Genomic DNA, 27,587 nt, shown 5'->3' with positions numbered 1-27,587 from the left:
CTGCCCGCCCCGCCCCCCGCCAAGTCCGACAGGCACATCAACAAAGGGTCTGGAATGCATTGTGTCATATCATATAACCCCAACTCAACCTCCAGCCGGACGGGCCAATTCAGTACGAGTTGTGCTTCCTTGGGGAAAATACAGAATTATATCACCAGAAAATACGTCCATACGCCACAATGGACGCCGGAATCACCATGATGGAGCTCGATCCATCCACATCCACCTCTCCTCCCTCTCTACTAGAACAGCTCCCCACCGAGATCCTCCACAAAGTCCTGACCTACCTCAAACCGAACGCCCCCTCCAACACCGAGCTCGAACACCACCTCCGACATTCCCTACCTGGTAAATACCCCAGATATTACCAAAACTCCCACCGAGCTATACAATTCCTAACCCAATTTCCAGCCGATCCTAATCTCAACAACTCCGCCGTCGACGCCCAAAGAAACCTGCTCTCGTGCCTCCTCATATCCCGCACAATCCACGTCGCCACGCTCCCTATCCTCTACCGCCGCATCTCCGTCTACAAATACTCCTGCGTGGTGAAGCTCGCCGCCCAAATATCAAGATACCCACACCTAGGCCAGTATGTCCGCCGATTGGATCTCAATGGGCTGCAGAAAGACCACAATGATCTCGCACCGGCCGGGGAGAAGAGGGGCGAGGTAATCAGTGCATTGCTCATGCAATCACTCAACTTCATGCCACGCCTGTGGGAGCTTCGCACACCTGTGGATTCCATGGATGGCTTCGATTGGCAGCTGCTCGATTTCCGGGTCCTGCAAAACATCCTCCGGGGCAAATTCCAGCATCTCAGGATTTTGGATTGGGGACCAAAGCTCTCGGATGCTTTCTTGGACTATCTGGAGAACGAGCCTATACGGGTTTCGACTTCGATCACCCATCTGAAGCTTCGTTGCGAGGACACCAGGATGACGGGCGTCATTAAAAGGCTCTTGACAGCCATGCCCAGCATCCAGATTCTGGATTTCTCAGGCTCAAATGTCAAGGTTGCCGATGTCCTCGAGGGCATCCCTACCAATGCGCGGTTAACCTCCTTGAAGACCACGCTAATATCTTCCGCGGCATGGTCCGACGTCTCCAGCTTCATGAACCGTAACCCGAGCATCTTCGAAGGGCTGATGGTTCTGGATCTCTCAAGACAATGGACGCTCCCACTGGAAAGTCCAGACGACATCTCGGGGGTTCTGTATCAACTCCCTCCAAGTCTCCGATCGCTCAATCTCAGAAACTGCTCCATGGAGCCCTCGCACTTGGATATCATCCGAGAACAGTGTCCGAAACTCATGGAGCTGAGCATTGGAACCGGCATCCGCCTCCACGACCTCGAATCCACAATCCTGCCCCCACACATCGAAAAGCACCACGATGACCAGTACGGCGAAAACAGCAACTCAGACGACAGCCAAGACGACAGCCCTGCCATCGACGCCCTCTACGGCACGATCCTAGGCCCCATGGGCCGCGCAGTAGCACTCTGCAAACTACGCAAACGGCTCAACTCAGTCTCCGTCAACCGCAGCGGCAACATGCACCACAAATTCCGGATGTCAGGCCTCCAATACCTCGACATCCGCAGCCTCCCCATCGAAGAGCAGCGCAAGATCCGGACATCCATCTTGCTGGGGCAGCACTCGCAACCGCTAGGGATCATCCAGATCTCCGGAAGTGAATTCTTCGAGGACGGCATGCTCCATCGTCTTTGCAGTGCCGTGGGCTGGAGATTCTGCTGGCGTGGTGGACGCGCGTGGATTGCTCGGAAGTAGTGCAAAACCACAAAGAAAAACCCATATGCGGCTACCCCTTCATAATTTAACGAGATGGGAAGGGAAGGAAGAAAGAAAGGGGGTCATCAAACTCCGCCGCCGAGGGTTAGAATTTTTTTTTATTAACGGCTTAATGAGATGATTGAATCGAACGGAAAGAAATATATAATAGTTTTGGATTTTTTTTGGAATTAGGAACTGGGAAATGGGATGGGAAAGCGAATAGCGGGGGCGAACTGGAGTTCAAAAATCAAAAAAGTAGTATTTTTCGTCTTTGTTGACGTATGTGCGTTGTATTATTATACCCCCCCAAGAGCGTTTGTTCGTAGTGCACTTGCACAAAGTACCTATAGGATGATACCTTTTCGCAAATCTGCCCTGCGATTGCGAAATGAATGGATGGATGGGTTTGTCTTTTGGTAGCGGTTTAAGGAAAAACCCACACCTGAGATGATAAATAGTTTTTAATATTAATGTCACACTTTATAACTACACGTTTTTTGATAAGGGGCTCGGTTCATTCCGCGCAGCGATGCGTTTCTGTAATCTAGTTTTTGCGCCGTCTTTTAGCAATACTGCCGGTATTCGAGGCGCTACCCTCGCGGTCAGCTGCGGACTCGCCAGCTTCGGAGTCCTCCATGGTGCCAGCATTCCCCGTGGACAAGCCCGACTCCCGAAGTTCTTCGCTTCTCCGCTCGGCGCTCCGCAGGTTGGTGATGATCTTTTCGACATCTGCGAACATGGCGCGCGTGTCCTTGACTAGTGAGTCTTCGTCGATCTCATAGCCGATAACATCTCCCTGCGGTTTACCCTTGTCCTGTAATCTTCTCCCAAATCCGCGGTCGGGGTCCGCGTTGAACATGATGGCGTTGGCGAACATGCGCATCAGTTCTTTCTCCAGCTGGGTATTATTTATAATGCCTTTTGGTGGGATAAGTTCCTCTGAAATGGGAAGCATAATGCTGGGCTGGGAGGCGTCTAGATCACTAGGCGCGGCAGCTGCTGCTGCCCGGTGACCAGCGTGGATCGCAGACCGGATGCTTTTTAGATCTTGAGGACGAAGGATGAGGTGCCTATACCCAGGCGCATCGCGCTCTTTGACAGGAGCTGCGAAAGTGCTGGCGTTTCGGTGGCCGGAGATAGCTTCCAGGGCGGATGCGGATATCTTCGGGAACGCTCGGGTCCACAGGACGTGGGTGGTGCTGCCCGCACGCTTCCGTTTCGAAGTGGCGCGTGGATGAGCACCTCCTGTCCTCAAGTTGTGTGCAGGTGGAACAGACGACGATTCATCAGCCGTAGTATCACCCGCATCTTCAATGCCAATCGGCGTAGCAACTTCTTGCTTCACGTGACGTGCAGGAAGCTCATTCTCTAACAAGCTCTCATCTGCATGGGGCGTAGCAGATGGGCTCCTGTGAGACCCCGTGACAATGGAGGATGCCACGCTTCCAGCTCTAACAGCCTGTGTCCCACGACGCTGGGGCTTGCCTGCTTTCGAGAGCTCGGACTTTGAAACTTCCTGCTTCGGGGGCGATTTCTTTGCAGTTTGAGCAGGCTTCGAAGGCCGTAGCACAGGGCTTAGAGGCTCAACAACCGGCGGCCGCACTGTTTTGTTAGGCTTCGGCGTTGATGAAGTAGGAGTCGGCGTCCACCGAGTGCCGCTGCCTGTTTTGAACCGAGAAGTGCCCTGAGATATCGGGGTATTTGGTTGACTAGTCTTAGGCTTTGGCGCGGGCATACTGGAAACCAAAGGCACCGCGGGTTTTGGAACCTGGTTTGCATTGTATGGCGAATTATACTGTCTGTTCTCTGGTGGGACAAGATCTGGACGAGGCGGATACGGCAGCCGTTGACTGGGAGAGGGTTGGAATTTTGGATACTGCTGAGGACCTCCAGGATAGGGTGGGGGATATGGTTGGTTCCACTGTGGTGGGGGATTTTGAGGCGGCAGTCTCTGTGCGAACTGTTGCGGGTAGCCAGCAGGGGAAACCGGCATTTGCTGTTGCGCCATGGGAGAGCCGGCAGGAGCACGATACTGTTGTCCAGCGATGTCGGCTAAAGCATCAAGAGGCATTCCCGGCGAGCCAGGTGAACGTCTTATTCCATTTGGAGGAGGCAGAAGGATGGGATGTGGATGCGTTGGGTTGAGCGGCGAAGGGGACGATGGAACATGAGGATGCGGTGGAGGGAGACCGTGGGGTGCCGAAAAGGATCCTCTTGGTGGAGGAACATAGCCTTGGGGGTATTGCGGCATATTAAAAGAGGGAGGATGAGGACTCGAGCCTTGATATTGAGGAGGTTGATGCTGGGGGCCATAGGGCTGTTCCCATTTCCACACATTTCCTGGCTGCTGGGGAGATGGTTGGGGTTGAAGAGCTGGTCCATGTGGAACATATGAGCCTTTGCTACCCGGTCTGGGTTGAGCCTTTGGGGAAGGGCGAGTATTCTGTACCCCATTCTGAGGTCGCCCATCACCAGCCTGTGACTGCAGTGGAGACGGCGCTGGGGTTTGCTGGGTGTTCAAGACATCGGTGATTGCTAACCCATCCGGCCTGGTTTCGATTCGAGGGGATGGGGCGCCAATCGTTGGGGACGTCTTAGCGGGAGCAGCTCCAACTGCTGGATTGATAGCTTCCGGTGGGCGCACTTCTACAGGCTTCTTTTCTTGAGGCGGCAGCTGTTGAGGAGTCGGGGTTGGAGTTGGCGTTGGTAGTTTAACAGGAGTTGTGCCATTAGGTTTGGGATGTAACGGTTCTGCCATCATGGCAGAACTGTCTTTTTGGTCCTCTTTCGTGATCGCCTGGGCTTCCTTCAATATCCTCTCGTCCCATTCCCCTCTTTCTATTTCCTGAATCTCCTTCTGGACTGCAGCATATCTCCTCTCATCCTCTCGAATAGCATGAATCATGTAATCCCGATATCGTGCGTATAACCGATCAACCAACACCGGCAACCTATCTTTATACTGCTGGGCATCTTTCAGTGATGGTCGCTGTGGACTAGGTAGCTTGCGCTTTCTAGATGGCGACTGCGCGCCGTGGCCCTCGTCGATCTCCCGTTCCAACCCATCTGCTGCTTCCTCCTCGTGGACTAGATGCACATACAGTTGCCGCAAGGCATCGACACTTAATCGTTGTGGATCATAGGTTGGCCCCGTCTTGATGAGACCATTGTTCGTGAGGAGGTCGGAAATAGCGGCGAAGTCGTCATCGCTCGTGCCATACGCAACGAGAGCTTGGAACAGGAGAAGGCATTCGAGTGGTGTGTATGCGGGCGCGGTGAGAGATGCAGAAGCAGTATTCATACCCCAATGCCCTCCCCGCCAGCGATCGAGGGGATTGTCGCGGATGCGGCTGGAGAGGAGGTGAATGGGAGCCACGACGATGGGATTTGGATGCTCTCAATTCCGCGATGTGTATGAGGATGCGTGTCGTGTGATTGCGACGATGGTGTTGCAGTGCCGCATCGAGGGGAGAGTTTGCAGGTCGCGAAGGAGGGGCGGGGGGGAAGAGCAGGCGGAAGTAGCGGCAGATGCGGTAGTGAAGCTGAGATGTCGTTGTTGATGTTATTGATGGCGGAGGTTGAGAGCGCGAGCGATAAATTATTGCACGTTCATGGCTTCATTTCTGAACGATGCTGGCGAGAAGTGTGGCTGATCACGTGCATCGCAGAAAAGTTATCAACACCTGTTGTGGTATCGGAAAATAGATCAACCGCGCCGAGGCAGGGGGTGGAATGTTGGTTGGTGGGGCGGGAAAAGGGGCAGCTGGCAGTGACATGTGACATTGAAAGGAATTGATGACTAATCACATGTCTCACAAGTTCTCAATGACTTACCTGTGTACTTTATGCCTCATATCGAAGGCATGAAACTTGTCGCCTGGTCCCACCTCAGACGACAGGTCAGCTGACTATAAACGTGACCTAGGCTAATCCATGATTCTATCCGCGACCCGTCTCTATTTGTAGAGACAAACTATTATTTGTCGCTCGCAAAATAAATCCTCGATTTGTGAATTGTCACCCTGCTTGTCCTGCCCCTGCCGAGCGAGCACCTCACTGTTCTGCTGCTTCCTTACGATACAATTTTCTTCGACAGCATCTTACTCATGGCGGATGGAACCGACGATACAGCACAAGTTAACGCAAGGACCTTCCATTCTATCACGTATCCGCACCTCTCGAGGCTCCGTAGAGTCACTGGGAATGTCGTTGAAAACGGACCAACAGCTCTGGTTTCCACCACATTACGAACACTTTGCCCTCTTTCAGCCAGTCCAGGTCTTCATTGACCAGCTCGAGGTCATACTTCCACAGCATTTTGGCCAACAACAAGTTTATCTCCATGTACGCGAAGCTGCACTCAAGTCAGTCCACCCGGCCGATGAAGGCGGATGCAAAAAAGGGGGACTCACTTGCGGCCCAAACAGCCTCTTGGCCCTAGCGAGAATGGCTGGCTGGCCTCCTTGACATCTTGGCTCTCAGGATCGATCCATCTCTCAGGCTTGAAGTCCATTGGGTCCTTGAAGTATTTATCATCGTGGGTCACCGCCCATGCGCTCGTGTAGACCTCAGTCTGCCGTCTACGTCAGCCCCTGCTTCTAAATAGCAATATCATGGATTACTTACTCCTGGCGGGATGAATTTGCCATGTAATTCGAAACCAGGAGAAACCCGGGGAAAACCTTGTGATCCCGGTGGATACATGCGTAGACCCTCGTTGATAACGGCCTGTAGGTATGGAAGCTTCTGCGCCTTTTGTGCGTCTATCTCCTCATACGAATTGAACGCCTCACGAATTTCATCAACTAGCCTTTGCAACACGGGCGAATTTTTAAGTAGAAAGAAAGTTGTACCTGCGAGGAAGGTTGAGACTGTCTCGCCACCGGCAATCCTGCGTGGCATCAGCATGAGCGCTTCGCATAGGAGATAGCTGAAGCCTACTTACGCCAATGTGGACACATGAGCAGTCATCTCCTCTTTGTCGACCTCACCACTGTGTACCTTCTCAACAAGGTTGGTGAGGAAGTCTTTTCTCGAGGTTTTAGAACATAAGCGCCTACGGAGTAGTAGGCGTCAGCAAAGATTCAATTGATCTCGTCAAATTGGCCCTCTCACTTCTCAACTTGTTTCCGGCTGAATGCGGAGTTCTGATTCTGGACAACCAAGGTTGAAGGAAAGAGAACCTTGGCAATTGTAGCCACAAACGGTAATCTGCTAAGATTGTCGATCAGGGTGATGAGGTAGAGATGCTCTTCGACGAGATCGGACCAGAAGTGCGGTTTACCTGTTGTTCACGGGCGATTAGCTGCGATATCATATGCCTCATTTCACCAAATCCTAGCAGCAATCCCTCAAGAGCACATTGCTCGAAGGTTGTGGGCTCCACCGAACAGATGTGGAGATAATAATACCATTCTCGAGGCTGTGGAATGACTCTCCAAATGCCATCTCTCCTAAAATATCGAATCCAACCATCTCATACCACTTCGTCATGTTCAACCCTTTGCTTTCCTTCCCGCCTTTCTCACCGAGGATCGTAACAAACCTATCAATGGTCCCCGCGACCAGCTCCTCTTGCTCTAACAAACTCCGCTGAGAAAACGCAGACGAGAGCATGCGCCGCATCTCGCCATGCTTCTTCGGGTTACGCTCGCTACCAATGCATAGCTTCTTGAAGCCCGCTCCGAAGATCTCGTAGAAGGGACTTTTGATGGCAATCTGCCTGCCGGGTGCTGCGTGTCCATAGATGGCTTTCCAGGACTCGACAGATGCAAAGGAGAGTTCGTTGGCGGAGACACGGACAATTGGGCCTGTACTACGCATCAGTAACCCGGGCGCGGTGTCCAGGTTTGCATTGCATACCGTACTGCCGATGCAGCTTCTCGATTGCTATATGTATCTTGCCTGTTGCAGTGTTGGTGTATCGCCAAAGCTAAATAAGTGAGCCACTGGTACGCCACGAGCGTCGAGAGTACGCTGATGATGAGGGAGATGAACCAACGATGCACGACCTGAGAGTGGACCAGGAAATTTCGCCAGCGGATGGAAGTACACGTTGTAGACTACTTTAGCGAGCAAATATACTACAATCTGCCATTGTCAGTGAAAACAAGTGTTGAAACCCCAATTGGTGCACCCACAAACACAGGAACCCATTTCGCTGCTGGTATTAAAGCCGCCAAAGAGAACCTCGAATTACCTGCAACTGCGGGAAAATGCTGCCTTTTGGCAGACACGTTGTGTAGGAGATTTGAAGACATGGCAAGCACGGAACAACAAAAACAGTTCAAAAAGCGATACTTCCTCAACTTGAAAGGTCCTTGAATCGAGACCGTCGTCTATGCTAGCCACCAGAGTACGGAATCACTGGCTTACACAAAGCCGAACAGTAGATTTCGCAGCTTTCGCAGCATATCCTAATGGGGAAATGTACGCACATGATATGATCCCATTAGGCGGGTCCGAGGTTGACCAAAGAACCAATGAGAGCAGTTCATGGAACAGAGACACCTACCGATTCAGTGGACGACTTCACCTCCTCACCATATTTGCTGACCTACCTCCCTAGGTAGGTACGTACGTTAGATCCGTTTCAGGCGCTCGCCTCCCTCCTAGTATGTTATCGGTAGTGAGGCTATCGGCGGATGCGGCATTTCGAATAATAGCGACTAAACCGGCCTTCAAGTTAAAATTAAATGGACCTCATAGCCACCAGCAGCACGATAATTTCACACGCAAGGAAATCACGAACATTTATTACAGAGGTTCTAACAACTGTTTACATGGTACAAGAAGTATAGAATCTATCGTGACGGCAGGGGTTTGACCTTTAGACTGCCGCACGCCGGCTGTTTTTCACATTCTATGAGTATAAGTCTATCTCTTATCTATATTCAACTCCTCGCTCGCTTAAAGGGACTCATCACTCGAATATCCCTATCAGCACCTCCTATTCTGTCCGTCTCTCAGCATCTCTAACCTCTGCACTGCACCATTCAGCCTTCCACGGCACTCGCCTGCCCCGGATGCACTTCCCAACCGCTCTCGGCACGTCACCGCAAACCCGGTCAGAGCCTTCATCCTCCTGCCCACAAGCAACGTAATCATAGCCTCCCTCTCCGCCGCACTCTCGACCATGTACTCGCCAACACGCACCGGCATTGCCATGGCCATCTCAGCATTTGTCGTGGGAGCCCTTTGCACGCCGTCAACCGCATATCGCGCCGCAGAAAGCTGCTCGACGAGTCCTGCGTACAGATCGACGAGCTGTTCGATTAACATGACTAGCTGCACCGCGTTTGAGGCTTGTGTAAGGCATCGGGATGCACATACGGCCATGTCGTCGCCTAGTGGTGCTGCGCTAGACTGTGCGGCGAGAATCCGTGATATGCTCTGCTCTAGTGAGATGGTGCTGCCGCCGGGAGATGTTGGCGAGTAGAAGCTTGAGCGCCGGCGCAAGTGGCCGTTAAGGCTGAATAATAAGGCCGAGAGGCGGGCGGAGCAAGAGCATGGGCGTGGTGCGGAGGGTGAGGATAATGTCGAGGAGGGCTGTTGGGGACCGGGGGATTTGGGAGGTTGGAAAGTGGAAAGAGCTTGGAGTTGGGTGGTTCTGGTGTGCGGCAGTATTGGAGAGGGCGAGAGGCTAGGGTCGAATGCAGAACTATCTACTACGTACGAAAGAGTTAGTTGGAACCACTTTGGACCTGAACTCAAAATGCGGCTGTCAAGTGAGGAAAAAAATGGCAAAAGCTTGTCAACTTGGCCTATTTGACTTACAGGAGATCAGATCGGGAGTGGGAGCGTAGTTATCGCTCATTAGTGCCCAATCCAGCGAATCGTCAAGATCACCCAAAGTTGGATCGTCAGTCATGAGATTTATGCTAGCACTACTGTCGTCGTAAAGAAACGGTCCTAGCGTGCGTGCCAGAATTGTCGTTTGTCTATCGCTCGAAGACCCATCAATGGGTGACTTGGGCGATACACTGCTAGGTAAACTAAACTCGGTAAATGATAGTTCGTCATCCGCAGCATGGTCTATAGCTTCCTTCTCTTTCTGTGGTATCTGCAACGGCTCATTACGGCGAGGTTTTGACGAGCTGGTTTTATTCGGGCTGTGAATGCTCCAACTTGGTTTTATATTCGCCGTCGAATTCGGGCTCTGACAGGACTGAGACCGTGAGCCGGATTTGCTAACGCCGTTGTATACGCATTTAATCTTGAGGCCAACACATCGGGCACAGCCTGATTTGTCGCCGCTGCACTTGATCTTGCGGCGAGTCAGACTCTGTTTTCCATCCATGGCTTGTTCTATAACGAGGGCTGTTCGTACCTTGTGAGCTCGACATGTTTCACAGGCAAACCTTCTTACAGAATGTCCCGAGCGATTGTGAGCAAAAGAATGATCTTCAAAAGTTTTGGATCGGCCAGTCTTCGAGAACGAAAGAGTGCTAAACATAGTGATCTCCCTTTTGCACCTAAGTTATTCAAAAAGATTTTCTCTTATCTGCGTTTAAAGGATTTTTTGTGCTACCTCAGAATTGAGTTGTCAGGATCACGTGCTGCCTATCTGACTTCTGTTGGGATTAGATAAGTGGATATAGTCGAAGTAAGGGTCTAAAGGATGAATATAACGACTAATCTAATTACAAGATGGATGCGCCATGTGGGCGGTTATATAGGGCGTGCTTACACTAAGCCCTGCTTAGCAATACTAATCCGTTTTCTGACAACTTCCTAGAGTGATCTTGGGGCTCAGCAACTGAAAAAACGTTTTAAATGCCTACACCTGCAGGGGAACACGTCAGTGTCTTGCATATGCAACAGACGTGACGACATCCTGGGCCATTTACGGCCAAACGAATTAACTCCATTACTATCTGATTTTATAGTATAACGTAAGCACTTATATAGACAAATCCTACAAGACGCAAGTTGAAGCTATTCCTAGGTATATTCTTCCACGAAAAATAAGACTAATTTACGATATCTAGAATTAAAGTAGAGTACGCGTACTAAGGTCGTTAAATAAGAGGGACCCGCGGCCAAATTACATTAGAAGCATAGTGTTCTAGTGTTCTAGGTCATAGGCTACGCAAACCTCTTTAGAGTTAAGAAATTTAGTTTTAACTTTTTTAAATTCTTTGTCGTATAGCAGTTAGACTCTTAATTCAACAGTAGTGTAAGGCAGTTAATGTAGCTATGTAATTACGCTACTTCCCGTAAACAAGCTACAATATCCATGCTTTGATCTATATATGGGGGGTGTTCATTATTTAAGATGTCGGGGGTGAAAGTCTCGGCATTTGGGATGTTTCCTCAATCTAGAATCTCTGGGCCTAGGTCTCCTCAGTGCAATGTACGGGGTACCTTGTACAAGACACGTGTATTGTGTCTTGCTTATAACCCTGTACGCACGCAAGATGATCGCAAGCAATGTCCGCGCTACTGCAGTTGCAACTTGCAGGGCTGGCTGAAAGGTTGACGCGCAACAGGGCAGAACTGTGCCCTACCAGAAAAGACTAGAAAAAAGTAAGACTTTTCCTTACTGTGAGAAGTTGTGCACTTAAGGTTATGTGGTATAGGGCCCTAAACAAGGGCTTCACGTGCTGGTTTTAATATATGCTATGCAACTAGTATCAATATATGCTATGAAGCTTGTATCAACATAGGTACCTTATGCTCTGCAGTTGGTTTATTTTATGGGACACGTGAATATTGCCCTTGCCTACATCCTAGTATACCTAGGTACCTAACATAACATTAGGCAGGTGCCTCCGTGCACAACAGGGGCACATCTTACACGTTATCTTAAACTGCGCCCTGATCTCCGATCTAGCGGGTATTAGAACACTGCTACCGCCTTCCTTTCTTCTAGGGTAGCGAATCCTCGCACGCGCTGGCCCTTTACCTTGTGGTTTCGAAGCTGCGAGTCGGGTCAGCTACCGGAACTGAACTTACCAGACCCGCCGGCTCGCATACACGACGAAGTCCTGCGGGCGACATGCAGAGCTCCTCTCGAGCTACAATCTTAGGACGGTCGAAGAACTGCAGTACATCGGAATAACCCGGCGACCGGAGGTGCCCACGGAGTATACCCCGATCACAGGCTGCGACGTACAGTACCTAGGTAAGGATCCGAATAATGGGGAATCACGAGTCAGTGGTAAACCAAACCCGGACAAATCGATACTACCCTAGACTGCGGAGTAATCACTACCCTCGAATTCTTACGGTGACACCACAGTCCTGGCTAGGGCAGCAAACGAATCGACACATGCGGCGAGAGAGCTTTATCTCCATCCAATCATGAGCTCTAGACATGAGGATTACAACCTCCCAAAGAGAGCTCTCCCTCTTCTTATCCAAAAGTAAGCCGGGCACGGGCTGACAGCTAGCCCCAGGGGTGCCGGCGCTACGGCGACGTGCCGTGCCGAGCCCGGCTTCAAACTTATACCACTACTACTTGTAGGATTGCTACAGCTACAGCACCCGCCTATTGTCCAAGATACAGCCCTATATGCCAACGTACAGAGGAAAGCCAAAAAGTATAAAAAGGACACCTTTTAAGAAAAGTGCTACAGCCCGAGTCAGGAATTTATATTTGTTATCTTTACCACTAATAACTACCTTATGAACGGATAAGTGTTTTGTAAAATGGGTTAGTAGTGCCCTAACTCCTAACGATATCGTATGGATCAAGTGTCTTGTAATCATCGGAATCTCGAAACGTCACAACCCCTGAGGCTCCAGTGGTGCCCACTTATCCTCTACTCAGGCTGACCTATGACCAGCTCAGCTTCGGCTCAGGTCTGCTTAGTTTATGCGCCATAGAGCAGTCAAGGCCCATCTCACCACCATCACTAGAACTCGTTAATTTTTGCCGACGGGCTCGAAAAAGGGCCCCTTCCCCAGCCAGTGTGTCCAGATATATTACCTCCGTGCCATTCACGGCCTCTACCAGCTAGATCAGATCTCTTGACAGTTGTCCCCGTCTGCCTTCAAAAATCCACATACAGTGACGTTGTCTACGCCGTACTTCAGAAGTCGGGAGGTTGATCCCCCCATGCCCTTTGCCTGAGACGGCGTACTCATATCAATAGTCGGCTCCCTCTCGCCTTCCATCTCATCCCCTACCTTCCCTCCTACCTCTGCTCCCATCATCTCTCCAATCTCTCAAGCAAGAGGTTGCAAGACTGACTTTTCTCGTTTCCACTCTAAATATTTTCATATACGCGTAGATAGAACTTTATACTCCACGAGTACTGAGTGAGCAATAGGATATTAAGGAGGATTAATTCTAGAAGAGTAGACAGCGGTAGATTAACGGAGAGGTTCTTGGGGTGTGGGCGTGGGTGTGGGTGGTCTCTCCGGATTATAGGCCAAAGTGAGAGTTCAAATAATAATTTTTATTTAAGGATAATAAGCTAAGGAGAAAAGAGAAGAACAGAGGGTCCTCTAAGTCTACCTACCCTAGGTAGGATATTGTACAGGAAAAAATAACAGTAGGAAAGCCAGAATAGGCCAATTCGTTTGCTAGCCTGCGATCACCCGACAATGAATCGCGTCGCAATGGTACTTAAATCAAACCCCGCCTCATATACTGTACTTCAGAGCTGTCACATCTTAAATAAGGCCGACTAAGCCCTACAATCAGATTCGCGCTACAACGCCTTCATTTTCGCGAGGTGTTCACGTATAGTAGGTCAAGTCTCGTCGTTTACCTTACCTAATACGAGGGCAGGTGGTCTTGTAATCGCGTCGCATCATTGGATTTGGCAACTCCTCATTTCTACCCTTACTCTCGAACACTAAGAAAGGAACCAACCATGACTACTGAATGTCCCGTCTGTGGCAAATCCGAATCCAAACTTTTGAGATGTGGACGCTGTACCTCTCGCGTCTACTGTGGTAAGTTTACCAGATGGGGATTCTGAAGAGCGCTAAAATCAATATTCAAAAGGTCCACAATGCCAGAAGAAAGATTGGGCAACCCACAAAGCTGAGTGTAGGCGTTAGAACTACGTACTTAGTGTTAATTTATTTCCCTGGTTCATTACCAACCCTCGCGTTTCTCGGACCCTGTCATGCCCTGCCACTGCCACGTTCGCCGCGCTTCACCAAGCCCTCTTGGTCGCATTTGGTTGGGCAAATACCCATCTCCACAGTTTCGATGTCTTCGACCACAACGATGTGAGGGGCCGTGAGATTTCATTTTCAGGACCAGAACCTATCATACATATTATAGATTCAGAAACTCTTGAAGACGGCGACTATTGCGGGAAGCCAGGGCTGCAGTATCGAGATGACGCAAAGATCACTCTCTTTCAAGTTTTGGACGGCCTGAAGACCAAGGGTAAAACTATTCACTCTATAATTACGATTTTGGTGACGTCTGGGAGCACGTTATAGCCTGTACTGGACGAACAGACGCCACAGCACATTTCGTTTGCCTCGAAGGCGAAGGTCACGGGTGTGCAGAAGACGTTGGCGGATACCACGGCTGGAAAGAATTGTTGATGGCCTACAATGCACAGAATCCTACAAAGGGTCAGAAAGAGGAGATATCATGGTTCGAAACAGTGGCAAGCAACAAGACCCCCGAGGACTTCGCGGAGAAATGAAGTGGAGATGGGACAAAGATAGGATCAACACCGTCTTAAGCCAACTGGAAGGCGCCGCTGGGGCAGCATCTGGGTCATCAAGCACCTTACCCACTGTTCTACTCGTATCACTTGACAAGCAGCCATGGCTCGATGAGATGTATTCGGCAGTTCTCGCTAAACTCCGCTCTAAGGCTGTTGTGACGGAGGTGACACATATTGCCAGTACTTTGCAGCACCTGTCGAAGTCACACGAAGAGTATGCCGCTGTCGTCATGACCGACCCCGCGGTAATGGAAGACAAATTCATCGCCGTCCAAGAGAAGCTTGTGGATCACGCCCGTGATGGTGGAACTGTTATCCTTGGATTTCTTTTCAGCGCCCTTGCTCAACCAGACAAGCTGGATAAATCTTTTAAGGACAGATGGGCTCTCAATTGGAAGTATAGTGATTATTGTCGCTCGATGTTTTCACTAAATCCTCGAGCCAATTTAGTCTCCACTAGCAGCCGTCATCCGAATCTGCCGCATCAGTATAGCATGAAGGCGGTCCATCTCAGGGACACAAAACCTGAGGATCGGATATATGTTTCCGATCACGGTAGTGCTCAGAGTCCGGCTGTCTTGGCGAAATATGGATACGGGTATCTGGGCTGGATCGGCGATGTGAATACCGAGATTGGTACTACAGAGGTACTCTTAGCTATGTGTGGTGTTTGATTTGCTTGAATGGCTTGGTACTGGGGGTAATCATTGCTGCACAAGTGATCCGTAGAGGATAATCCTAACTTGCTTTAAACACAATGAGGCACTGCTTGAGTAACTTTGCCCCGTCAGTATAATATGTCGTGATAGTACAACCTCTACAAATCCCCTACCCAAGATCATCTTAAACCCCAACAACCCTGAGGACAGTAAGTTTCGTGGCCTACTGATTTTTGGAAATGATATAAGATAATATGGGTACTTCTTCTTCTAACTTTAGGTGACGGCAATCGTAGCCGAGGAGCTCAAACGGGTCGCCTTCTGCCCTGGTTTGCTCACCAATAGCTTAAGTCCTAAGACGGAAATAGAGAATGATCACATGCGGATTCCGACGCTAAATACAATATTTTCCTAAAAGAGAGAATCCGATTAGTTATTAGCTTATACGGGGTAAGGATGTCAAGTACAAAACTCTTGGGCACTCTTGCCAAGACCATTTTGCAAAACCCCTATTCGTTCGTAGAGCACCTAGGTAGTTACCTGAGAGGAATGGATAGAAGGTAGACTAGACGAGACTGGAAGGGAGGAGAGGAAGTGGTAATGTAACTTTGTCAAGTGGACGACGAGGGCATTGCGTATGGGAAGCGTAGGCGTAGGGGGTATACTGAGCATTACTAACCTTCTCCAACGCAAGATTGAGCTTGCCAGCGGCTTATACATACTTCCCAATCTCCTCTCACTAAGCATCTATCCCAAACAAAGCAAATCTTTCCGTATTCAATACCTACTCTCCTACTTCCCATATGCCACAACGCCCTACATTCACCCTACCGTCCCTCTCTCCTCATAAGCTTTATCCTCGACCCGGCTAACGGCGCAAGCGTAACCTTCCCCGCGCACTTCCAATCCAGATCCTTCCTAGCCTGGACCTGATCCACACCTTCCGCAAATCTCAGTTCGAACTTATGCAATAGCGCCGCGAAGAACGCTATATACTCCGCCTGTGCGAATTTTCGACCAAGACAGGCGCGTGAGCCGTCGGAGAAGGTGAGTAGGGTGCCGCGCATTTGGCGGGTTTTATCGGCGGCGAGTGTGGAGGATTTGGCTTGTGGTTTCGTGCCATTGGGGTTTGGGGTGGTGGTATGGCCACTTAATGGAGTGGTGTTGGCGTCCCCTTTGCTGTGGGAGTATGCCTCGGACCACCTCTCTGGTTTTAGCTCCGTTGCATTCTCCCAATACTTGCTGTTATAGTGGACGCCTGGGGCAGAGAGATAGACACGGCAGCCTGGGGGGAGAATGTGTGTGGTTGTGCCAACTTGAACGGGTTGCGCGGCGTGGCACATTTTAGTAATAAGGGTTACGCCAGGGTAGAGGCGGAATGTCTCGTACTGGAGAAGTATGTGAGTGTCATTCACGCACAGGCCTAAGAAGACTCACCATGAAGCCATACATATATTGTAGCTGGGAGAAATCTTTTTCATAAGTAAGTTCACTGCGGCCTTGAGCTGCTGCACGCGACCATACGCTGTCAACTTCGGCCGCAACGCGTTTCTGTAATTCGGGCTCAAGGGCAAGCACTATTAGGCCATATGCAATCGCATTGGCAGTGGTTTCGTAGCCTGAAATGTATTGATTAGAGTTTCGAAGGCAGCATTGACACAGGTGTAACTTACCGGCCAATAGGTAGATGAACAAATTGCCCAGCACTTCATCATCAGTAAAACCATCTTTCCTTGTCTTCTGCTCTCCCACCTTCTTCTGCTTCTCTACCTGCGCGACGTCATATGACGACTTAAGGACCGTCTGCAGAAGATTTCCCTTAGGACCTGTAGACTTCACGTTCCCTCTACTCTCGGCGGCCACCCGCTCTTTACAGATCATAGCGCGAAGGTACTTGTCCAATTGTGTGTGCGCAATATGTGCTTTTGCGAGCGGCGTAATTTTCAACAGCCAGGCTGGAAACACTAAAATTGGAAACAAGAACGCAGTAGTATCACTGATAGCTTTTAGGAAACTGATCCTATATCCCGACGGAATATCCTGAGACTGCTCCTTCACAGCCTCAAGCTTCTTGCCGAAGCCAGCGAGCGATATGACTGCGAGCGTGAGAGCGTTAATGTCTTCATGGAGATCATTAGGCGGCTCTTCCTCCCATTTACAGAGGAGAGTGCGGGTCTGATACATGGTTTCATTCCAGACGAGTTCGTTCACGCCGCTACCGTCTGCCAGGGGCGGCGCCGTGATACGTACATGGAAGCGGTATTCTGCACCTTCAGCTGTTGCAACGTTTGGACCGTGGAGTTCCAGAATTTCTGTCACGATGGACACGGTTAGGTAGCAAGAACTAAGTTACGGAGAGTTGGGTTGATGACCAAACTCACTGTATTTATCTCTTGGCTTGGTGAAGTCGTACCGCCGATTTAATACATCCCAGCTCATGTTTGCATCTGCACTGTAGCAGATCATGCCTTCGGTCGATACAAGGATGAAGACATCGCCGAACTCTTCATGTGCCTGCCGCCTGTCTTCCCATGGCCAGTCTTTGATCATGAAGCGGCACCAACGAGGCCACCCCTTGCCTTGGTCAAGATGCTTGAGGTAGATGGCGCGAAGAATGGGAGTTGCCATTTGAGCCAGGATTTGCGTCTCGAGGAGCGGGGTGATGATGACAGGAAGCCCCGTCTTCTTTGCGTGCGTATAGTTTCGCCATAACTTAGCTATCTGTACACCGAGGATGGTCAGAGTGAGGAGCAACACAGCGCTCATAATAGTTGAAAGTTGCATATTGACTGCTCTGTAGCGAAGTCAGTTCGTTATGGCTCGAAATATGAAGGAGAAGTACATGTACTGTACATGAGCTACCGGATAAATACGGCTAGGGAAATGCATAAGGGAGACATATTACTCTTTGAGGGGCAATTGTTCTTTGATTGTTCGGTTGTTACACAGAAATAGGTAATCCGGACGTCTCACTTTGGGTGCTTCTTTGGAGTAATGCCCCCATGTAGCCTAGTAGTATAGCGCACGCGGTTCTACAAACGCAACGGCTTTAAAAGCCATGTAAGTGCACATCATGCAGGCATACCCCACAATGCGGTAGCTGTAGCTTTCATCATGAGCAGTCTTCAACTCAAGCTAGATGCAATCCCATCGTTGGATGGAAAGGTGGTGGTTCTGACAGGTATGTTCTGAAATCTATCTCACCGTCACGGTCTACATGGTGATAAAACCGAAGCTGATTATCGTTCGCAGGCGGCGCTTCAGGTATCGGTCTGGCAGCTGCTCGAATATTTGCACATAAGGGAGCCCAAGTCCACGTGTTGGACATTGTTCCCATAGACGAAGCATTCGACATTTACGAGATACCGGGTCAAGAGAGTGATCCCTCTGCACGGCTTCCTCCGACACCTGCGGGCTCCATTCAATTTAGGCAATGCGACATCACGAATTGGAAGAGTCTTCGAGACATGTTCCTTTCCTTCAAGCACATTGACATTGCAGTTGCCAACGCCGGGGTGTCGCAAGACCCAGACTACTTTACAGATGTTCTGGATGAGGACGGACAATTGAAAGAGCCAGCCCATCGTGTCGTCGACGTTAACTTTCGATCGGTACTGAATTTCACGAAACTCGCTCTTCGTCAATTTCAACTCCAGCAACCCGGAAGCAGCCTCGTAATCACTTCGAGCGCCACAGCTTATTCGCCCGAGCAGAGTTTACCAGTGTACAGCGCTACAAAGCTCGCCGTGAGTTGCTCGTGCTGTTTGGACAATCACAGCTGACTCTTCTAGCTCGTTGGGCTCATCCGCGGACTGCGTCCCATGGCAGATATATATGGGGCGACTATCAATGGCGTAGCACCCGCTGCTACAATCTCCAAACTCTTGCCAGGAAACCTCGCTGCGCCTATCCAGGCTGCCGGAGCGCCCATTAGTAGCGCATTTCATGCAGGTCTGGCAATTGTCTACTCTGCTACAGCTCAGCAGAAGAACTTTGTCGAGCCTTACGGTAGAGACGATCCAGCCAAGGTGTCGGCACCAGGGCGATGGAATGGACGGGTTATCATGACTCTTGGAGATCGGTGGACGGAGCTGGAGGAGCCTATCGCATCGCTGCGGCCGCAGTGGTTGGGGGAGTACAACAAGGAGAAGACCGCCTGGCAGCAGAAGTTGACAGACATGCGAGGATTACCTATGTAGATGCGTTTGGGTGTTGAATGTTGACGCTCACAGCAAGACGGACAGTGTGAATATTTCCGATGGATTGTACCAAAAATGAGAAAATGAGGGGAAAAGATAAATGATCTCCTACTGAGAATTAAAAGGGGTGCGGGCCTGTGCTGGCTAGCAGTTGTTATGGCAACGCAGGCCAGAGCAAACACATGATAAACAACTAACTACTCGGCTCGCAGCCAAATCGAATATAAGATAGGGGTAAATTCTAGGAACGGGGTGAAGGACTGAACCTAACTGGGTTCAACCCGTCGCACTCTACATAAAAAGGTTGTCTATCCCGCTACTAGTGTGTGGTTCGGACATTACTCCGTAATTATGTGCAGTATGTAGTACCAGTTGTAGGATTCCCATATTTTTCCTATCGCGTTCATTAATGTAAGCACTAAGCGCAACGCCCCTTTTTAGCGTCGGGGTCATCTACAATGCGGATCGGCCCGCGAATCATCAGCCCTTTCGGGCTATCCCGTTGGGGTAATTCCTCTTTGGGAGCATCTCCATTGAGACTACAGTAAGAACCATGCCTCACAGAATTTGTCCTGTATACAGCCTCCTTCGTCATGGCGAGCCTATTCCCCCTCCAAATTTTTGATTGAAAGCCTTTTCCTTCCTGTCCTCTCCCGTGCTCTAGCGACGAGCCGCTCGAGCCTTCATCAGCGTTCGCCGCAACACAAAGTAGATTCAACACCATGACGTCTACAGCCGAGAAAGTCCCTCCAGTAGAGGACCTGGCCGTGGTAGCCTCTCCACCCCCCGGGCCGAGCGATGCCTACCCGTCGGGCACGAAGTTGGCCGTTCTGGTGCTGGCCCTCATGGTTAGCATCTTCTTGGTCGCTTTGGATATGGTCAGTCGCATTCCCCCCCACCGCCAATTCCCATTGTTGCCAAGAAGACCCCTGCTATTACTTTACGTGTTTGTAGACCATTGTTGCTACGGCCATTCCACGCATTACACAGGACTTCAGCAGTCTGGAGGATATTGGATGGTATGGCTCGGCCTTCTTCCTTACTATCTCTAGCTTTGCGCAGCTATGGGGAAAGGTGTATACATACTTCCCCCTCAAGTGGGCCATCATCACAGCGATCTCCATCTTCGAGGTTGGTAGCTTGATTTGCGGTATGCTCTAGTTCAATATTCCCAGGATGAAGAAGCATACTAATTATTGAACACAGCCGTCGCTCAGAACAGCACCACACTTATCGTTGGAAGAGCTATTACTGGTGCTGGGGGCGCTGGTGTCACTAATGGCTGCTACATCATCATCGCCTTTATTGCTCGCCCTGACAAACGACCAGCCTTTACCGGCGTTCTTGGAGCAACATATGGCTTGGCGAGCGTCGTTGGCCCGCTCATCGGCGGCGCATTCACGACTAATGTGACATGGCGCTGGTGGTAAGTTTGGGACTAAATGGTGTGAAATAATAGTAACAGCTGACTGGAGTTCTCTTTCTATAGCTTCTATATCAACCTTCCTGTCGGCGGCGTCGCTCTCCTCGTCCTGCTCCTCTTCTTCCAGACCCCTGCTGCTGCCACGCCAAAACCGGCGTCTCTAAAAGAAAAGATCCTCCAGATGGACCCCTTGGGTGTACTACTTGTCACCTGCTCATTAGTCTGCTTCCTTCTGGCTTTGCAATGGGGCGGCATTACAAAAGCTTGGGACTCCCCAGAGGTCATTGGCTGCTTCGTCGGCTTCGTCGTTATACTCTTCGTCTTCGTTGGTACGCAATGGTGGCTGGGTGAAAAGGCTATGATGGTACCGCGGTTGCTTTTGAGGCGAGAGACGATCGCTTTGTCCCTCTTTAACTTCTTGTAAGGCCCCCCTATCCGGCATTAATTCTGAGAAAGCTAACATGTCTGCAGCCTCGCTGGTTCCTACTTCAACTTCGTATACTACCTCCCCATCTACTTTCAAGCCATCGGCAACTTTTCTGCCGCCGGAAGCGCCGTTCGCAATCTCTCGCTCATCATCGGTTCATGTAAGCCCTACCCCTATCCTCGCCATCCTCACTATCAATCTACTAACCCCTTACCCATAATACAGCTGTATTTGGCATTGTTGCAGGTGTAATCCTCACAATCTTCGGCTACTTCCATGTCTTCCTCTGGCTAGGCTCCGCCCTCTGCGCCATCGCCGCCGGCCTCCTCTACACCTTATCTCACAATCTCAACACCGCCAAAGACGTCTGCTACCAGCTCATCTTCGGAATCGGCGCAGGTCTGTGTCTGCAAGTACCGGTTATGGTGGGGCAGGCATTTGCGAAGCCCGAGGATACGGCGACCATCACAGCAATCCTTCTGTTCTTCCAGACGCTTGGGGGGACGATTTTTATTTCAGCTGTCCAGTCGATCTTTTCGAATCAGCTTATTTCACACCTCCGCTCCCTTCCCTCAGCCTACGACGTTGGTCAAGTCATCGCGATCGGTGCCGATGACCTCCGCGCTCACTTCGCTGGTGCTCAGCTCGCGGATGTATTGGATGCGTATATGGTGGGGCTGAGAGCGGCGTGGGTTTTGGGAATTGCGTGTGCAGGGGCGGCGTTTTTGAGTAGCTTTGGATCAAAAGTACGTAGTATGAAGGCACCGGCGGACTGGGCGAAGACTGAACCTATTGTTGTTGAGGAGGGTCAGAGTCCTAGGGTGGTGAGCGCAGATGAGAAGAGTCAGGAGAGCAGCGCTTGAGACGAAGTGGCCGATTCTATGGCTACAGTAATATCAATGATATATCATAAGCATACCTTAATACTGCTTCTACCTAATAACAAGATCTATTCGAAACACACATCTGCTAGCCATTTTTGTTTTATCACGATTGCATATGCTAAGTTCGTATCTTCTTAATCATCCGTCCGTCGCACCACTGTTCCATCCCATCATCATCCACAGCCGTCCGCTAATATCCTACCCCTATGCCTACCCCTATCCCACCTCTTTCTTCTCTCCCATCTCGCTCATCCCTCAACATACCGTCTCCACTCCGCATCCCCCTTCAAAACCTCCATATCCTCCACCCCCATCGTAACCACCACCTCCACACCCCCATCCCTCCGTCTCGGCATCACAAACGTAATCCCCTCAAACACTTTTCCGGGCCAGCGCACGAAATCCGGTACTTCTGAACGCAATTCGCCACTCTCTGGTTTGCCGAAAGTGTTTCCCCAGCTTGTAGAGTACAAAGGGAGCCGCAATAGCGAGGATATGACAACGTCGTGTTCTAACCACGTCGGGTATACAAGTCCCAACCGGCTCACATCCGGGACCGTCGCTGCTAGTTGTAGTGCTTGTGCTACGAGCTCCGGAGCGGTGTAAGCATGGGTTGCAGAGCGGATATTGAGGGCCGTGGATGCGAGGGCTGAGGTGGTTGAGGGGTGGGCATTGGGATTGGGGGGTGAAGATACTAGGTTGGGAATTGGGGAGGTGTTTATGATGTAGAGAACTATATTTGCCAGGCGGGGAGAGTAAGAGAGTGTAGATGGGGTCAAAGCCGGAGAGGACCGCATGTTCATCGCGGACATCAGACTGCTCGTCCGACTGCTCAATTCAGGGGCCGTCCGTATCCTCGAGCGCACCATACAACGCCATAGTAGCGCGGAGAGCGCATCGTTGGTGGATATCCATGCTCCATTGGCCTTGTCAATAGTATCCACCTCTTTACTCTCGTCGCTGTCGCCAACGGTCTCGTTTAAAGTTGCAGTCTCTGTTTGAGAGCAGTACTTCTTTAACCGCGTCAGAGTATCTCCATTGATCTTGAATATCTTGGTGAGCGTTTCTTTGGCCGGAATGTTTTGTGCGATTATGGCGCTGCTGTGCGCTTTGGGTCGGTAGTCGAGGCCGAGCATCCACCATAGCTTCTTCTGCGTCTTGAGATCTGCGTATAGTACCGAGGGATCTAGGCTACTATTTTGCTCCAGTGTTCCGTTTTGCAATGCTCCTTTTTCGTGGCGGTCTTGAAGTCCTAGCTCGGCGCTCAGGATCGGCCCATGAGATAATGGAGGCGAAGGCTCTCCACGAGCAATAGCAGCCCAGGCACCAAAGACCGCGGAGAGAGAGGTAGCGTCCATAAGGGCGTGGGAGGTCGACAGAACAACAAATATGCCGTCACGGATGAAAGTGACTCTAGCTCTAAGCGCAGACTTCACGTTCAGATCCGGGGTGCTACGATCCGGCACCAGCAACTCAGCACTGAGATACCGTGAGGGCATGTCCTGGGCCACAAGCTCGGGATAAGAGGTGGAAGAATATAGAACGTGCTGAGAGAGGTCCTGAAACTCTATTTGCGATGTATTCTCTTTAGTACCTTCACTTACACCGCTCACGCTATCCCAGTCTTGTGACTGGATACTGAGGAACTTCGTTCCCGGTCTATATTTCCCCTCTAACTCTTTCAGGTTGCTGTGGATATAACCACTCAGCCAGTAATTTGCGTGGATGAGAGAGGTAAAAGAGTGGGAGAGCGTGGCTTCGGTCGCCGGATGGTGGGCTGAAGGGCAGCGGAAGGAGAGAACGAGGGGAACATCGATGTCTGGCATTATATCGTCGAGACAGCCGAGCGGGTGAAGGTTTGGTGAGGCCATATTGAGGAATTATTGAAGGGAGGGAAGGGGTATGTGTTGGGCAAGTCTCAGGGTGAAGCTTAAGGAGGTAACGAAGGAGGCGAGGGGTGCTTATATGTAAGCCAGGAATAGGTTCTCGGAACTTGTCGAATCTGGAAAATACCTCATGGGGAGGTTTCGATGGAACCTGAATGTCTGTGGAAATCTAGGACTCATGGCACGTAAATACGATGTTGTGTTTTGCAAGGCTGGTCTAATCGGTCCCAAAAATACACCTCTATTGGCATTGCTGTCACCCCGTTTAACGCCCCCGAATAATCAAAAAAGACTATCCATCACTAGAATTTCATTCCGCTATTGGAAGAGTCTCAGTCGACCACCATCTAATCCACCACCAAGTACCTCGGGGTCGTCCGACTCCACAGCTCATTGCCGCACATTTGATACTTCAGCCCCTGCAGATACAAGCTCTTTGGGTCATCGGGATCCTGCACATACGATTTCGCACACAGCATCTCATGCTTGTTCTCCCACTCGCGCACCATACTCCACAACACTCGCTTCGCAGCATCCACGCTCAGGCCGGCATTGTCCGCCATCACCTTGACGGCAGAGCACAGCACTGAGCCCTCCTGAACCGACTTTTCGCTTTGGGCAAGTTCTTTCTCCCAGCTGTAGATGTCGTTAACGATGGCGAGGTGCTTGGCGCAGTTTTGTTCGACTTGCTTCATTGTCTGGAGCTCCTCGGGCGCGAGCTTCTCGGGCTCGAGGTGCAGACCCATAGCGAATCGCATGAGGGAGTAGAGGAGGGCGCTGCCCACATCTCGCTCGCGGTAGTTCATGTAGTCGCCGAACTCATTGATGGATTTGCGGGATTTATCAGTTTGGGCGCGCATGAAGACGAAGCAGGGCTCGAGGACGTTGTTGGCGAGGGCAATGTCCTGGGCGCGCATGCCGGCCCAGATGTCGTCGAACATCCATTCTACGGGGATGGAGGCTGGGAAGGTCAGACATTGGACTTGGACTTTGAGAGGGTGAAACCCGGACTGGGAACTTACGGTCTGGCTTTACATCACCCCTAGCGATCGGCATTAACCTCTCGTTGTATGCTTTGCCGTCATCGAAGGACATGTCCTCGAGAATATCTACAGGACGGCCATTAGCCACGATCATGATATAACACGGTGCTTCTCAACTCACCATCGATCAGGAACAAAATAGTGAGAAGCTTGCAAGCAAATGCAATGCGATCGTCTCGTGCAAGAGGGAAGTAAAGGCACGTGACGCGAGAGAAACCTGCGGCCACAAACTTCTTCCTCGCTTTTAGGCCTAGGAACGGCCAATGCTGGAGAAACCAGCCATCGACTTGATCGCTAATAGAATCAACTGAAGGATGTGCAGCAGGGACCCAAGTGGAAGGCATCGTAGCGGTGTTGCCGTTCAAAACAGCCATGGCATCGCTGGTGCGACGGTTGTGATAGCGGCGCCCGCCATCCGTCTACTTCTCCAGCGGTATAGATATACTAGGAACATACCTAGGCATCTTACTACAGAGCATGACCGCAAAGTCCGAGATGCAATGGAGTTGGAGTATACGGGGTGATTCCCAAAGGAGGGAAGTCGGCCAACAGGGAACTTAAGGTACGAAGTAGGGCGTTTGTCCTAATAAGTCGGATAGCTGACATAAGCCGGCATAAACTGCATGTTTATGCCGGGGGCTGCAACAAGGAGTCTGCGACGCAATCGCTGCGCCACCCAACACCAACGCGGATTGTCCCCATACGGCCTCGACCGTGATCTGTATACGTACATGTTCTTCGTACCTCTGTAGTGCACCTCTCCGTCTCCGAGACAACGCGGGTGTAACTTGTAAGTGATCAATATTTTCTTGTCAGGTTCCCACAGTTTTATTTTTGCAGCTTCTTTACCCGCAGCAAACAATGGCATATCCCAAAAACGTGGGCATCAAGGCCCTTGAGATCTACGTTCCCAGCCAGGTATACATTATACATTACGCGTCCTTTTTCGAGATTCAAAGCTTCTCTAACCCCGCGTAGACCTTGGATCAGTCCCAGTTTGAAGCTCACCAGGGCGTATCTGCTGGTAAATACACCATTGGCCTTGGTTTGAAGTCCATGAACTTCTGCAACGACCGGGAAGGCAAGTTACGTGACCAGAATCTACGGATACAGATTCAATTCAAAGAACCCATCCTAACGTCTGGCAGATGTCTGCTCTCTCGCCTTGACCGCTGTCTCATCGCTCCTCCGCAAGTACTCAATAGACCCGCAGTCTATCGGCCGTCTCGAGGTTGGAACAGAATCACCCATTGACAAGGCCAAATCAGTCAAGTCCGTTCTTACACAACTGTTCGGTGACAACCACGCCTTAGAAGGTGCCGACACAGTTAACGCCTGCTATGGCGGTACTAACGCTCTGCTCAATGCCTTCAATTGGGTCGAATCTCGCTCGTGGGATGGCCGCGACGCCATTGTTGTTGCTTCCGATATTGCCATCTACAAGGATGCTGCTGCTAGACCTACTGGTGGTGCTGGTTGTGTTGCGATGCTCGTCGGCCCTGATTCCCCGATTGTTGCTGTCCCTGCCCTTCGCGGGACATACATGACCCATGCATACGACTTCTACAAGCCCGACATGAAGTCCGAATACCCATTGGTCGACGGCCACCTTTCCGTTTCATGCTATCTCTCAGCTCTTGATGGCTGCTACAAGCAACTGCGCGACAACGCAGATCGCGTCGCCACAGACGCCAAGTTTAAGGAGCGCAACCCAGATGCCGTCGCGGTCTTGAAGCGGGAACGTCAAAGCCTGATCGACATCTTCGACTTCATGGCTTTCCATACGCCCAACTGCAAACTCGTCAGCAAATCCTACGGCCGACTGCTCTACAACGATTTCCTGAACAACAAGTCTGACGCAGCCTTCAGCAGCGTCCCCGAATCACTCCAAAACCTGCCTTACGAAGAGTCACTAAAGTCCAAGGATCTCGAGAAAGCGTTTCTTGGCGCCAGCAAGGAACGTTTCACATCACGCATCGCGGCATGCATTGAGGAACCCAGCCGCTGTGGAAATATGTACACTGCCAGTTTGTACTACTCATTGATCAGCGTTCTGTCGCACGTTGGGTCCGACAAGCTACAGAACAAGACGATTGGCATGTTTAGCTACGGTAGCGGGCTTGCTAGTACTCTATTCACGCTGCAGGTAGTGGGCGATGTGAGCGGAATTATTGAGAAGATTAATATCGTCAAGAGAATGGAGGCAAGACATGTCGCCAACCCGCAGGAATACGAAGAGGTATGGTTTTCTCTCTTATGCCACAATGTTTTCTGATCTTCATGTTATTCCTCATTGCGGTCCCTCGCAGGCAATTGACTAACCCTCCTCAAACAGGCCTGCAAATTGCGCGAAGCAGCATACGGTCAGAAGAACTACACGCCGAGCGGCGACTTGGCTACCATCAGCGAGGGGGTGTACTATCTGGAGCATGTTGACGACAAATTCAGACGAACATATGCCGTCAAGAAGACGGCTACGAATGGCGTCAACGGCTCACACTAAGCAAGATACGTAACGCATAGATCTCTAGTAGTACACCTTAGCAAGGCGTCCTAGCACCGTGATTAAAACATTTACAGTAGAGCATTTAGATGGATTGTAGAGTCCTATCTTGAGAGTTATATT

General features: G+C 50.7%; 10 protein-coding genes across 10 annotated transcripts; 5 read left to right on the top strand and 5 right to left on the bottom strand.

The window, feature by feature from the left end:
• Nucleotides 1-179: 179 nt before the first annotated feature.
• Nucleotides 180-1,793, top strand: BP5553_00118 (uncharacterized protein; the record flags this gene model as incomplete). Its single annotated transcript, XM_032008741.1, has 1 exon — nucleotides 180-1,793. The coding sequence occupies one exon, from the start codon at nucleotides 180-182 to the stop codon at nucleotides 1,791-1,793; it is 1,614 nt and encodes a 537-aa protein (XP_031872795.1).
• Nucleotides 1,794-2,340: 547 nt separating this feature from the next.
• Nucleotides 2,341-8,056, bottom strand: BP5553_00117 (uncharacterized protein; the record flags this gene model as incomplete). Its single annotated transcript, XM_032008740.1, has 11 exons — nucleotides 2,341-5,146; nucleotides 5,631-5,704; nucleotides 6,018-6,150; nucleotides 6,209-6,369; nucleotides 6,423-6,687; nucleotides 6,742-6,852; nucleotides 6,912-7,080; nucleotides 7,208-7,606; nucleotides 7,659-7,728; nucleotides 7,794-7,886; nucleotides 7,937-8,056. The coding sequence occupies 11 exons, from the start codon at nucleotides 8,054-8,056 to the stop codon at nucleotides 2,341-2,343; spliced, it is 4,401 nt and encodes a 1,466-aa protein (XP_031872794.1).
• Nucleotides 8,057-8,735: 679 nt separating this feature from the next.
• On the bottom strand, nucleotides 8,736-10,095 carry BP5553_00116 (uncharacterized protein; the record flags this gene model as incomplete). The annotated part of the gene is made up of 2 exons (XM_032008739.1): nucleotides 8,736-9,463; nucleotides 9,573-10,095. 2 exons carry the CDS (start codon nucleotides 10,093-10,095, stop codon nucleotides 8,736-8,738), a joined length of 1,251 nt encoding a protein of 416 aa, XP_031872793.1.
• Nucleotides 10,096-13,621: 3,526 nt separating this feature from the next.
• BP5553_00115 (uncharacterized protein) lies at nucleotides 13,622-15,114 on the top strand (the record flags this gene model as incomplete). The annotated part of the gene is made up of 5 exons (XM_032008738.1): nucleotides 13,622-13,703; nucleotides 13,756-13,800; nucleotides 14,041-14,148; nucleotides 14,205-14,364; nucleotides 14,439-15,114. 5 exons carry the CDS (start codon nucleotides 13,622-13,624, stop codon nucleotides 15,112-15,114), a joined length of 1,071 nt encoding a protein of 356 aa, XP_031872792.1.
• An 812-nt stretch (nucleotides 15,115-15,926) lies between these two features.
• BP5553_00114 (Uncharacterized protein) lies at nucleotides 15,927-17,883 on the bottom strand (the record flags this gene model as incomplete). Its single annotated transcript, XM_032008737.1, has 4 exons — nucleotides 15,927-16,487; nucleotides 16,537-16,718; nucleotides 16,773-17,411; nucleotides 17,481-17,883. 4 exons carry the CDS (start codon nucleotides 17,881-17,883, stop codon nucleotides 15,927-15,929), a joined length of 1,785 nt encoding a protein of 594 aa, XP_031872791.1.
• A 330-nt stretch (nucleotides 17,884-18,213) lies between these two features.
• On the top strand, nucleotides 18,214-19,298 carry BP5553_00113 (Uncharacterized protein; the record flags this gene model as incomplete). The annotated part of the gene is made up of 3 exons (XM_032008736.1): nucleotides 18,214-18,280; nucleotides 18,352-18,845; nucleotides 18,891-19,298. 3 exons carry the CDS (start codon nucleotides 18,214-18,216, stop codon nucleotides 19,296-19,298), a joined length of 969 nt encoding a protein of 322 aa, XP_031872790.1.
• A 722-nt stretch (nucleotides 19,299-20,020) lies between these two features.
• BP5553_00112 (Uncharacterized protein) lies at nucleotides 20,021-22,011 on the top strand (the record flags this gene model as incomplete). Its single annotated transcript, XM_032008735.1, has 6 exons — nucleotides 20,021-20,176; nucleotides 20,253-20,448; nucleotides 20,505-20,724; nucleotides 20,788-21,141; nucleotides 21,193-21,308; nucleotides 21,374-22,011. The coding sequence occupies 6 exons, from the start codon at nucleotides 20,021-20,023 to the stop codon at nucleotides 22,009-22,011; spliced, it is 1,680 nt and encodes a 559-aa protein (XP_031872789.1).
• Nucleotides 22,012-22,280: 269 nt separating this feature from the next.
• Nucleotides 22,281-23,903, bottom strand: BP5553_00111 (Uncharacterized protein; the record flags this gene model as incomplete). Its single annotated transcript, XM_032008734.1, has 1 exon — nucleotides 22,281-23,903. One exon carries the CDS (start codon nucleotides 23,901-23,903, stop codon nucleotides 22,281-22,283), a length of 1,623 nt encoding a protein of 540 aa, XP_031872788.1.
• A 362-nt stretch (nucleotides 23,904-24,265) lies between these two features.
• On the bottom strand, nucleotides 24,266-25,335 carry BP5553_00110 (Aristolochene synthase; the record flags this gene model as incomplete). Its single annotated transcript, XM_032008733.1, has 3 exons — nucleotides 24,266-24,879; nucleotides 24,941-25,027; nucleotides 25,083-25,335. 3 exons carry the CDS (start codon nucleotides 25,333-25,335, stop codon nucleotides 24,266-24,268), a joined length of 954 nt encoding a protein of 317 aa, XP_031872787.1.
• Nucleotides 25,336-25,822: 487 nt separating this feature from the next.
• Nucleotides 25,823-27,464, top strand: BP5553_00109 (Uncharacterized protein; the record flags this gene model as incomplete). The annotated part of the gene is made up of 4 exons (XM_032008732.1): nucleotides 25,823-25,879; nucleotides 25,940-26,051; nucleotides 26,110-27,200; nucleotides 27,297-27,464. The coding sequence occupies 4 exons, from the start codon at nucleotides 25,823-25,825 to the stop codon at nucleotides 27,462-27,464; spliced, it is 1,428 nt and encodes a 475-aa protein (XP_031872786.1).
• Nucleotides 27,465-27,587: the final 123 nt, after the last annotated feature.

The sequence above is a fragment of the Venustampulla echinocandica genome (genome assembly GCF_003357145.1).
Source record: "Venustampulla echinocandica strain BP 5553 chromosome Unknown scaffold_0, whole genome shotgun sequence".
NCBI classification, from domain to species: Eukaryota; Fungi; Ascomycota; class Leotiomycetes; order Helotiales; family Pleuroascaceae; genus Venustampulla; species Venustampulla echinocandica.
This window is presented reverse-complemented; position numbering and strand designations above follow the sequence as displayed.